The sequence below is a fragment of the Apodemus sylvaticus genome, chromosome 22, assembly GCF_947179515.1.
Source record: "Apodemus sylvaticus chromosome 22, mApoSyl1.1, whole genome shotgun sequence".
Taxonomy (NCBI): domain Eukaryota; kingdom Metazoa; phylum Chordata; class Mammalia; order Rodentia; family Muridae; genus Apodemus; species Apodemus sylvaticus.
Window position 1 is genome coordinate 33,735,246 of NC_067493.1, and position 12,222 is coordinate 33,747,467.

The 12,222-nt window shown below is 50.0% G+C and overlaps 1 protein-coding gene across 1 annotated transcript; it reads right to left on the reverse strand.

Moving 5' to 3' along the window:
- Positions 1-352: 352 nt before the first annotated feature.
- Rhbdd2 (rhomboid domain containing 2) lies at positions 353-11,171 on the reverse strand. The gene is made up of 4 exons (XM_052168334.1): positions 10,941-11,171; positions 6,992-7,399; positions 4,563-4,713; positions 353-1,803 (listed from the first exon to the last, which is right to left on the reverse strand). Exons 1-4 carry the CDS (start codon positions 11,116-11,118, stop codon positions 1,458-1,460), a joined length of 1,083 nt encoding a protein of 360 aa, XP_052024294.1. The 5' UTR covers positions 11,119-11,171; the 3' UTR covers positions 353-1,457.
- Between the last annotated feature and the right edge of the window lie 1,051 nt (positions 11,172-12,222).

The following is a 12,222-nucleotide window of genomic DNA, read 5'->3' on the forward strand; positions in this document are numbered from 1 at the left end:
CCACGTCCATATCTAAAACACCTTTGGTACCATGGCTTCGCTTTTAAGAACTGGAGATGGAACCTGGGGCCACTTGTATGCTGGGCACGCACTGTACCACTAAGCCACACCCTCAGCCCTGGAACTGGTCACATAGACCAGGCTGACTTTAGCAATCTACCTAAGTGCTCTGCCTCCCAAGGGCTAGGATTAAAGGCAGGTACTACTATACCTGGCTTCCTTTTATTTCTAGAGACAGGGTCTCACTACGTAACCTCAGATGTTCTGGAACTCAGTATGTAGACCAGGTTGGCTTCAAACTCAGATCTGCCGTCTCTGCCTCCTACCTGCTGAGATTAAAGACACGTGAGACCATGCTCAGCTTATTTTTATTAAAAAGAAAATCCTTTTACGAGACCGCCTCTCACTAGCTTGCTGTACCCGACTGTATCTCTGGGTTGACCGACTCTGGACTTCACCGTTTCCACCCACCCTGGTCAGGTCCTCACTACACACTGCCAAGCACAGGCGACAGACTGGATGTGACTCTGGCTCCTCACAGCTTTTTGTCTCCATGCCCCCTACACTATCCACCCTGGGCTGAACACAGTAAGCCACGCCCCACTGGCAGATTGGAGGCTGGGTATTATACAGAGGTAACTCACAGGGCGGATGGCCAGCCTGCTGCTGCAGGTCACCAGTCAGGCAGTATCAGAGATGGCTGCAGGGAAGACGTTACACAACTGCCCGGTACACAGTCACACCAGACACAAGCAAGGACCCACGGGCACCGAGCAGGGCAGGATGGGTAGGACAGCAAGAGTCGCTGGCAGCCGGTGACCACAGCGCCTTCTCGGTCAGGACGCTGGATTAGGGACCAGGAAGCCTGGCGGCATCTCTGGAGCCTCAAGACTCCATGGTACTGTGAATCCCCACATTTGCCTGGGGGCTAGCCTCAGACCCCCTGTGTAGATGGGGATGACCTTAACTTCTGATGACCTTGCTCATGGCTGAGACTGCAGGCCTATCTCGGCAGGTCCAGCTTTATCTTTTGTCCTGAAAGCTGGGCTAGTAAACTTTGCTTTCTAGAGCTGCCTTGAGGAGAAACGATACAGACACAGGGACATTTATCAAAGACCTCAGCAGAGCTGACTCCCGTAGGTATCTACTTAGTAATTCTTCTTGTTCGTGTGGAGCTGAGGACTCAGGGCCTTAATCATGCTAAGTAAGCACTCCACCACGGAGCCTCAGTCCCAGCTATCGTTATTAATTCTGACAGGGCCTTGTTATACAGTCTGGGGCTGGCCTTGAACTTGCGCTGGAGCCCAGGCGGACCATGACCTTTTGATCCATTAGCCTCAACCCCCCAAGCAGCTGGAATGACAGGCTGGCATGCCCTGGCTTCAATAAATAATTCTTCAATTCTCAGATAGAACCTGTCTCTGTCCAACATGGTGGAAGTCCCCTCTGTAGATTGCTTAGGGCATGGCGACCTTGGAAGACTCCTGGGAGCCTGTAGCCCCCGGGGTGCCCAGGGCCCCGGAATACACCATGCCAGGACAGCTGATGGGGGAGGGAGGCTGCACCCCCTGGGAAGTCCCTGCAGAAGCTGGGTACACACTGGAGGCACTGGGGTTAGGACCGAAGTGGTTCTGCACATAGCACAGGCCGGAAGCAGGCTGGTATGGAGGTAGGCTGGGCATGTGTCCAGGCCAGGAGGCCAGTGTCTGGCCACTGGCATGCTGCATCTGGGTGACAGGATGACTAGGAGTCAGATGAGGGTGGCAACTCTGTGTGGGGTAGGAGCCAGGTGCAGGGTTCAGTCTGGAAAGGAATAAGAGAGAAGACAGTGACTGCTACAGGCGAGGTACACAGTGCCACGTGTACCACCATGGCCAGCACCAGGTTTCAAGGAAGAAAGATTGACTTTGGGCTCGGGGGGCAGGGTTTCCTGTAGCCTAGGTTTTGTCGAATTCCCATTGTGGCTAAGAATGACCTTGAACAGTGGACCCTACCTGTATCCTCAGAACATCTGGGTTACAGGCATGGTGGGGCATTACAGGCATGAGCCACCATGGCCGCCTGTGCAGTGCTCAGGATGAAACTCAGGAATTCATGCATACTGGGCTCTAGTGCGCACGTGGAAACAACGTCCAAGAACGGGGTCCTGTGAGGATTCTCAGCGCTTCTGAGAAAACTCTGAGAAAGCAAGGTAAGAGTTTTGTGACCTCAGTTTCTTCAAAACAGAATTGCTCTTGGAATGTGTTTCCACGTTCTTCCCAGGTGTGTTGTTAGTCATGTGCTGTATGTAACAACATGTTTTTACCACGTGTGGCTTGTCCTGGTGATTGAACACCTCAACTCATGTAACCTTTCTCAGTCCTCAGAGTATAAATTCTCCGATGCTCTGAATAAAGTTGGCTATCACACGAGACTAGTCCTTCTATTTTTAGGCACCACTCCCCCAGGTTCACATCACCAATTAGAGACGTAAACACCCACACAAACAAAAAAAAGTAAAAATATAAAAAAAAAAAATTATTTTCCCCTTGGGGCTGGAGACGGCTCAGCAGTTGCTGAGTGTGTGCCAAGCCCAGCCCACTAGCCACTTCTGCGTCTGGAAGCACTTCTCTCTCTTTCTCTCTCTCTCTCTTTCTTTTGGTTTTTTGAGACAGGGTTTCTCTGTATAGCCCTGGCTGTCTTGGAACTCACTCTGTAGACCAGGTTGGCTTCGAACTCAGAAATCCACCAGCCTCTGCCTCCCAAGTGCTGGGATTAAAGGTGTGCGCCACCACCGCCCGGCCTTTTTGTTTTCTTTTTTCTTTTTTTTTTTGAGACAGGACCTCACTATATAGTCTTGCCTGGCCTAGAACTCTCTATGCAGACCAGGCTGGCCTTGAACTCACAGAGATCTGCATCATCTGTCTCCCTAGTGCTGGGAATAAAAGATGTGCAATAAAATGATACCTGCCTAGCCTTCTTCTTAAAATTATTTCTCATTTGTGTGTGTGTGTGTGTGATATGTATCAGAGAATGTCCAGGGGTCATTTCTTTCCTCCTCCTGTGTGGGTCACAGGGATGGACCTCAGGCTCTCAGACTTGGTAGCAGATGTCCTTATCCACAAGGTCATCTTGTGGGCATCTTTTCTTGATTTTTAATAAACTGTCTTTAGTTTTTATTATAGCAATAAACCACTCAAACTCTAAGCCAAACCAAACCAACCATCTGAATGAGAACAATTGTAGACAAAACAACCCACATGACAGCTTACTAAAATAAACACGCATGTTCTGTCACAATGCTCTCGGTGACTGTTAGGACACCTGAAACATCATGTTCTGATCCTGCAGCCAATCTTGGCAATCAGTGGCCATCAGCCACGTGAGGGACAGAAGGAACACAGGCGCTACCCAGCGCACGTGTCCGGGGTCAGACCTGGGAGCGGTGAGAAAGCTTCCCAGTGGGCGGGTGTAACTCAGAGGAGAGCCGCTCCTGCGTCCCGCCTGAGGGCAGCTCCAGTGGCTTGCCTATCAGTTTTGGTTTTTTTTTTTTTTTTTGGTTTTTCGAGACAGGGTTTCTCTGTGTAGCCCTGGCTGTCCTGGAACTCACTCTGTAGACCAGGCTGGCTTTGAACTCAGAAATCCGCCTGCCTCTGCCTCCCTAGGGCTGGGATTAAAGTCGTGCGTCACCACCGCCTGGTGCCTATCAGTTTTAAGAGCAAACAAGCCCAGGCAAGGGCAGTCTTACCTGTTTTCATAGGGGAACCAAGAAACTCTCCTTTCAAGTTTCCTGCCCTGTCACCTACTGAGCAGACTAAACATGGCTAAGTGTCATACCCCAGTGCTACCCAGTGTTTGCCAACTGTATTACCTATCCATAGATCACCCAGACAAGTGTCTTTGGCTTCTCTGACTCATCCCCCCTGCCCTCCCTCCTTCCCCTCCTCCTTCCCCCACCCCTGGGAGCAGCCAGTGTTCAGAAGATATTTGTGCACAGATTTCCTTTCCTTATTTGCAGTGCTGGAATTTAAGGGTTCATGTGAACTAGGTAGGGGCTCTACCACTGAGCCACGCCCCCAGCCCCTCCCTGGGGGATTCTAGGCAGGGGCTCTACCACTGAGCCACGCCCCCAGCCCCTCCCTGGGGGATTCTAGGCAGGGGCTCTACCACTTAGCCACGCCCTAGCCCCTCCCTGGGGGATTCTAGGCAGGGCTCTACCACTGAGCCACGCCCCCAGCCCCTCACTGGGGAATTCTAGGCCTGGGCTCTCTGCTCAACTACAATACAACTACAACCCCTAGTCACAGAGCTGACAAACTGTTCCCCTCCTCTGTCCTCCTTCACTAGCTCTGCAGTTGCTCTTGGAAGGAGGTTGAGAGCCAGTTGTGGATTCGAGCTACAGCCTGGTATCAGAGAGGTACAGACAGGAGTTCAAAGTCAGCCCTGGCTGTCCATGACTCTGCCTTACAAAACCAAAGCAAGGGTGGGTGGGAGCACAGCAGCAGAGCACCTGACACACCTGGGTCCCACCCCCATCACTGAAACTGACCATGCAACCAAAAGGGGAGGGGTCCATCCCTTACCTCCGGCTCTGGGCTGCTCTCCTCTCCGCAGAAGAACCGGAGATGTACTTGAACAAGGGAATCCTCCTCATGACGCTGAAGGGGAATGTCTGATCAAGCTTCAGGGCTACTCGCTCAGAGAGGTCCAGGGAGTAGCAGTAGGTGAGGCCATCTGAGGTAGGTGTATTAAGTAAAACTGGAGGCAGCAGGAGGGAGGGGGCGCTGACCCACCCGCCCCTGAGGACCTGGCCCCTGGGAGGCACGGGTGTGTGCCAGTCTCTGCAGAACTGAACATGCCCATCCACCACGACCCTCACAGGGAACACTGCCAGGTGTGGTGTGCATTAGAATTCCTTTTGACCACAGCCGACAGCCACAAGACGGTCTTATATACTGCAGTCCTGACCTTCTGCTCCAGATCAAAGCCCTGTCTCTGTGTGAACTTCACTCGGTCGTTTGTTGAGGGAGGGGGACATGTAGCCTAGTCTGGCCTCAAACTCCTGAGTTTCAATGTGGCTTCTCTGGAAGTATTTTCTCAGTGTGGCCACCTCTGCTTTGGACCGTTACTGCCTACATTGCTAATGGTACAACGGTTTCATATGCCCTTCAACAAATACTAATTACACTTATTTTGTATGTATGTACATGCACAAGGGTATATGAGCATGCCACAGAGTGTGGTGTGTGTGTGTGAGTGAGGGGACTTGCAGAACAACTTTATGAAATTGGAATCAACTCTCCTTCCGCCATGAAGGTTCCAGGGAGTGAACTCAGGTTGTCAGGATTGGCAGCAATCACTTTTATCTACTGGGCTACCCTAGTAGCCACACTGCAGTAAATCTTAAGCATCTGTTTTATATCTGCACCAAAGAGTAAGCACAGGTTGAGTATTCCTTATCTAAACAGTTCGGGGAAACTGGCTCCAGTCTTACGGGGTCATCTGAATGCTTGCCCATGCATGGCAAACCCACAGGGTTCGCCCATACCTCAGCAGCCTGAGATGACGGTACACAAACTTTGGGTAGATCGACTTACTTTATACAGACAGGTCAGGAGCAGTGTTCTCTGTCAGGTTAATATTCAAGGCCTTTCAGACTCTGAAGCATTCTGGATCTCAGAATTTCTAATTAGCAAGGCTCAATCCCTAATAAATGCCAGAGAAGGCAGTGCTAGCGATGTCACTCAGTGGGCAATGACCAGGCTGATACACTGGAGGGCCTAGGTTGGATCTCCAGCCCTACCTAAAACAGATGATTAGGGTAATGGGCTGTAATACCAGCTACTCCAGAGGACTCCTCTGCCTCAGGCAGCGCCAGGTAAACTACCTTAGAATACCTTACTTCAGAACTACAAGAGGCAAGCTGTGTGTGGTGCAGAGACCTACAACTTTAATCCCAGCTCTCAGGAGTTACGAGATTGAGGCCAGTCTGGTCTACATAGTGACTTCCAGGTCATCCATAGCAAGACCCCCATCTCAAAAGGAAGTTACCTTCTGAGGACAGGGGATCTAAAGATGGCTCCACAGTTTAAAAAGTGCAAATTGCTATTCTAGAGGACCCAAGTTCAGTTCCCATCACCCACATGGCCGCTCACCACCACCCCTAACTCCAGTTCCAGGGGAGCCTGTCATCCTTTTCTGGCCTCCTCAAGCACCAGCATGCGAGTGCTCAGATCCACAGACTTACTCATAAATCAAAATAAATCTTAAAAAAAAAAAGAAAAAGGAAACTGCACACCAAGATGTTTGTAACTGGGGTGCGGTGCCAGGTGTCATGGTGAGCACTCGGAGACGGAGGTGGTCTGAGGTGGAGGACTGTCTCTGTTACAAAGACTCTCCTCCGAGATAAAGAAATCCAGGGCTGAGCTCTAGCTCAGTGGTAGAGTGCCTGTCAATCACACACAGTGCCCTTAGCTTGATACTCTTCACCCTGCAAAAACAGAACAAAGTATCAACAGGTCCAGGTCTGTTTCTCAGCCCTTCCACTAACACCAAGGTGATGGGCATCTCGGATTTGTCCAACCAACACTGCTGTGGAGGCCGGCGGCCCACCTTAGTGTGGGTCCTCAGGAGTATTAGGGTCACTCAGTGAACTGGGCCAGGCTGGGGGGCCTGCGAGCCCTAGGGACTCACCTCCTCAGTACAGGGATTAGTCTAAGGTCGAGGGCTATGACTGTGCCCTCAAGTTCTCACAAGTGCCTTACTGAGGCAGCCATCTTCCTAGCCCTCTTCCAATGAAACCTTACACTAAGGTTGCATAGATTACACCTCAGTTTACAAGAAAAAAAAAGTCACACTGGTGCAATTAAGCCCAAACTGCTAAGGCTCTCAGGTTTTCCAAGCTGGAGCCCAAGCCCAGGCTACTTGTGCGGGAGTCTAGGGCTGCGTACCTGACACCGCACAGCGTCCGCTGGTGTAGCTTCCCTCTGCAGCTCCCTCCCAGGAAGGATACACGACAGGCCGATCAGAAGGCCAGACACGTTACTGAGGAAGGAGGTCTGAGGTATAAGCCAGGAAGCACACAGCAGCAGCCACGGAACCAGGACGGACGGCACCACCACGCCGAACACCAGGGCCCGCCTCATGCGGGAGCGGACTGAGGTGACTCCCAGCATGGCGAAAGCTACCGGGGTGAACCCTCTGGCATCCTCCACCTCCCCCAGCTTAGACAGTGACGACACAGACTCAAATGACAGGTAGATGATGGCGGAGAAGATGGTAAAGATCAAGGTGAAGAAGCAATGGCGGACGGTGCCCACGGTCCTCTCGAAGTTGCCAGCAAAGCGCCAGATGATGACGGTGCCACAGAGCAGGGAGACCGGGCTCTCGTAGACGAAGATGTAGGTCACCAGCCTGTAAACTAAGGATGGGTTCTGGTTAGTGGTCCCGGGCTGTGCTGTTCCAACCAGGGGCAACCAGGTCCAGGCCAGCCAGGGAAGGCAGAACTAAAGCTGGCCTGTAGCCTGGTTGGTAGGAGCCTGACTGGCCTGCACAAGGCCCTGGGTTCCATTACTAGCACTGCGGACTCCTCACACAGGAAGTGGCAGCGCCCACTCACGATGCCAGCACTCAGGAGGTAGACAGGAAGCACACGAGTTCGAGGTCATTCTCGGCTACACTGTGAATTTAAAGCCAGGTTGCAATACATGCATGGGTTTCTGTCTCAAAAATAAAAAAAAAACAAAAAACCACAACAGGAAACAAAAAAAGAATAGGAAAGTGCCCATGACTCAAGGTATAAGTGTATAATAAAGCTTCTGTTCCTTCCTGGCCCTAGAGCCCCGGGTATCAAAACCAATTCCCATGATTCAAAGCATGAGCATCTAATGTTGTCTCCATCCTTCCCTGGCCCTGGAGCAGAGGTGAGTTACCAAGACCAATTTTTATGTATGAAAAAGATAACTTTTGAAAACTGGAGTGGTCTCTGAACGTGTCAGATGCTTTACAACATTTTAGGTTTTTCCTTTAAAGGTCTGTTTCTATTGCTGTGCACCTGTGTATGCTACTTGTATGTGGGCGCCTGTGGAGGTTGGATCCCCCGGGAGCTGGAGTTACAGGCAGTTGTGAGCCCCCCCCCATGTGGGGTGCTTGGAACCAAACGCGGGACCTCTGCAGGTGCAGCCAGCTCCTCAGGAGCTAAGCCACCTCTCCAGCCCCCCTCTTGTGATATTTTAACTGTCCTACCTCACTGGGCTGTCTGAGGGGTAATTAGTTGTGGCAGCTTCAGGGCAGACTGAGGGTCTCACTAAGACTGTGTGGCCGTCTCCTCAGCTGTGACTCTGGCCTCTCCTTCCTAGAGGCTGTTCAGGGGAAGAAAAAAGGAGCCATGAATTATAACGACCATAAACTTATAAGGGCCATAAAATTATCATTAATAATATACGAAGATCACAAGTCTTCTTAAAGAGTGCTTTTCCAGTTTTATGGGGCAGCTAAGATTTATATGCCATCAAATAGCAAAGAAAGTCCTTTTCTCTCTCTCTCTAATGACCTTGTCTCACTACGTAGCCCTGTCTGGTGTATACATTGCTGTGTAGACCAGACTGGTTCTGGCTTCCTGAAGGCGGGGATTAGAGGTGTAAGAAACCACATTTGGCCTTTTTTTGGGGATACAAATGTTTTGTTTGTTTGGTTTTGGTTTTTCGAGACAGGGTTTCTCTGTGTAGCCCTGGCTGTTCTGGAACTTACTCTGTAGATCAGGCTGGCCTTAAACTCAGAAATCCATCCGCCTCTGCCTCCCAAGTGCTGGGATTACAGGCGTGCGCCACCACGTAATTCTTTGGTTGAGAATCCAAAGTTTTGATATGGAGCCCAGACTAGCAGCGAACTCACAATCTTCCTGCCTCAGCCTTTTGAGTGCTGGGACTGTGAATGTCTGCCATATTTGGTTTATACACTTCTCCCAAATACAAGTTATCACTAAGATACATCATTTTAAACATTTATATGTATTTATTTGTGGGTATATGGGAGTACACGATGAGAGAAAAACCTTCAGAAGTTCTATCATGTAGGTCAAACTCCAGTTCTCATGACTGGCAGCAAGGAGGCACCTTACAGGGCTCTCTCTAATTTTTTTTTTGTTTGTTTTTTTGAGACAGGGTTTTATTCTATAGCCCTGGTTGGCCTGGAACTTCCTGTGGAGACCAGGCTGGCCTCAATCTCACAGAGCCGCCTGCCTCCACCCACCCAGTGCGGGATTAAAGGTACACCTGTCTCTCTCATGTCCTTATTGGTTAGGCTGAAACCCTAACATTCAAGAGGGAGATGGATGAGGTGACTGTGTCATTCTCAGGACTGTGAGGTGGGGGGTGGGGGATGGGGGATGTGGGTCTTGGCTTTATCATAACCAGGCTGCCTGAGCTATAAGTCCAAGGTCCATATCCTCACAACTTTAATTTCCTCATAATAAACTGATGTGCTCAGACGTGAGGCCTACAAAGGTCCCTTATGTAACCGTATCTCTACCTGTTCGAGCAGCCCATGCTCAGACAAGTAAGGTTAAGTAAGCATGGTGATGCAAGTCTGTGTTCCAGGGCTCAGAAGGGTGAGGCAGGAGGGTCCTGGGCTTGAGGCTGCCCTGGAGTTCATAATAAGTTCTGGCCATTCCGGTGTAAATAAATAGCAAGACCGTTGTTTCAAAGTAAAACGAAACAAAAAAATGAAAACCAAACCAACCAACCAACTAACAAAAAACAAACAAAACTGACAATAACAACAATAACAAAACCCACAAAAAAAAAAAAAAAAAAAAAAGAGTGTGTGCTAGCTACACTGGCATCGAGCTGACTGTCAGTGCTACACGTATCTAACAAAAGGGGAAAAGTTTCCGCTTTAAGCAGGAAACCTTAACACCCTAGTTGGACTATCTCCAGCAGTTTGGTTATTTGCTGGATTGGAAATTTACTGGTAAATATGAAAAGATTCTACATGTGACTCTCTTAAGATTAAGGGAGCTGATGAGATGGGTCAACAGGTAGAGGCACTTGCTGCCAATCCCAAAGACCAGAGTTTGATTCCCAGGACCCACATGGGGGAAGAAGAGAAAGACTCCGGTCAGGTTGTCCTCTGCCCTCTACATGAGTGCACACAAGCATATAAATAAATGGGTCACGTATGTATATATCTATCTATAGATGTGGAGAGTATATACCCAAAGCCCTAGTTGTAAATCGTCATACTAAAAACAAGGTGCTGGGTTCCTATTAATATATTAGCTCTGTGAGTCTCTGTATTCAGCCTCAATTTCTGGTAAACAGGCAATTTAATATGACCTGTCATGAAATCGCAGGTGAGGATTACAGGAAATGAATGCGCAAGCCTCTGTTAACGTTAGAAGCAACAGGGATTTCCCAGGAAAGAATGAGGAAGAAACAAGGGCTAGGAATCCTGGCTTTTACAAAGGGATGATTACAAGACTTAGTTGGTCTGAGAAATTTCTCTCTCCTGTGAAAACAAACCCTTTACCAGGGGCTCCTTCTGTGAGCTGGAGTCAGGATTAAGGTAAAGACGCAGCAGAAAATTCTAGAGACAAGAGGAAAAGCCATTCATTGGGGTGACAGTTGACAATTGTCACTCGAGAGACGTCTGATTTGTTCCTGTGGGGCTCAGGCCTTCAGCAGATGGGGTTTGTGTTTATAAAACGTGAAGAGCTTAGGAAGTGTATCCATCCTCGAGATCAAGAATGAATGGATCTGGGATAACACGGAAGGGGACGATTCTGGGATGGGAAGGAGTTGGCGGAAAAGATACGGCTTTAGACAAGACGTGCTGGAGGTCCAAGAGGGGAGAATGGTGGTGGGCACGGAGGCTGGGGGTTGGCTGGCAGTGAGGCTTGCGATCGGGGACCGGGGAGTCTGCGGGCTGAGGAAGCGCGCCATCCCCGCCCCGCCTCTGCTCACCTTGCCAGTTGCGCAGGGCCTCGGAGCGCAGAGACAGCCCCGAGGGTGCCAGAGGCGGCTGCAGCAGGAACAGGCGGGGGCCCGACACCAGCAGCGAGAGCAGGGCGGTGAAGAATGTGGCGGAGGGCACCTCGGGACGCGAGCACCAGAAGCGACTCGCGGGACCCCGGGCCGCCATGGCCGCGAGACCTTCCCGCGTGCCGCCTCGGCACTCCCCGCCTCCCTCGGCAATTTCCGCCTCCTTGCGACGGTCTCCCCTGGCAACAGCGGAAGACTGGCCTCTCCTCAAGCCCCGCCCCATGGAGGGAGGCCCAATCTCGTTGAGCCATCCGCCCTTACCCGCCCAAAGGAAGCCGGGAGTTGTAGTTCCAGCTCACCCATTGGGGCTGCGCAGGCTGCCTCCTGAGGAGTAGTCTAGCCCAGACTTCTGCTTCCTTCTTCTTGATCTTTAATTAAGAAATAAAAGTTAATTACATCTGTTTACTTGTTTGAGTGTGGGAGAGGAGCACGTGCGTGCAACGCGTGTGGAGGACAGACGACAACTTGACGGGGTTGGTTCTCATTTGGGTAATGAGGCTTAGCAGCAAGTGCCTTTACCCACCGGGCCATCTTCTTATTTTTCACTTTTACTTTTTAGATCTTATTTACCGTTGCCTCCGTGAGAGAATGTGTGTAGGTGTGTACGTGTCTAAAATCCCCACAGTCTGGAGGTGGAGCGCCTTTATTCTCAGCCATCTCAAAGGCTCCCTTTAAACATTTTTTTTACCAGCATATATTTGTTACATCTAATAATGGTTTCATTATAGCATTTTCTTATATGTGTATAACATATTTTAATCATATTTGATCACGGCGCCTTTACCCTCTCTTGCCTTGGTTTCTCTTCTGCTTTCATGTTTCTTATTTCTTTCTAATTTTTGTGACCCAGTGAGTTTCATTAAAGTCGCTTGCGGGGAGCATGAGCACCTAACCAGTAGCTCCACCACTGAAGAAAATGTCTCTCCCGACACCCATTAACTACTACTAGATCCTTATTGAGGGAGTGGGGCTTTGAATGCCACTTCCTCTTGCTTTTGGTTTTTATCCAAAGTTGACTCTGAATTACTGTTCTCCACCTCTAGACTGCTGGGATTTTAGACATGTACCGCCTCCCTCAGTTTATGAAGTACTGGGGCTGCCAACTGAACTACATTTTCAGCCAGGTCCTTCCCACTGTAATGATAGGACATCTTGTAGACCACAGCCCTATTCTCACACACACTTGTGTTTTCTTTGTTATGCT

What these genes read in the sequence shown, in the direction of transcription:
- Rhbdd2 (XM_052168334.1), bottom strand. Translation starts at nt 11,118, where the DNA reads ATGGCGGCCCGGGGTCCCGCGAGTCGCTTCTGGTGCTCGCGTCCCGAG. An exon ending in GGCCCTGCGCAACTGGCAAG is followed by an intron (nt 7,400 to 10,940) that starts GTGAGCAGAGGC and finishes ACCCATCCTTAG; the next exon opens with TTTACAGGCTGGTGACCTAC. An exon ending in AGAGCAGCCCAGAGCCGGAG is followed by an intron (nt 1,804 to 4,562) that starts GTAAGGGATGGA and finishes ATTCCTTTCCAG; the next exon opens with ACTGAACCCTGCACCTGGCT.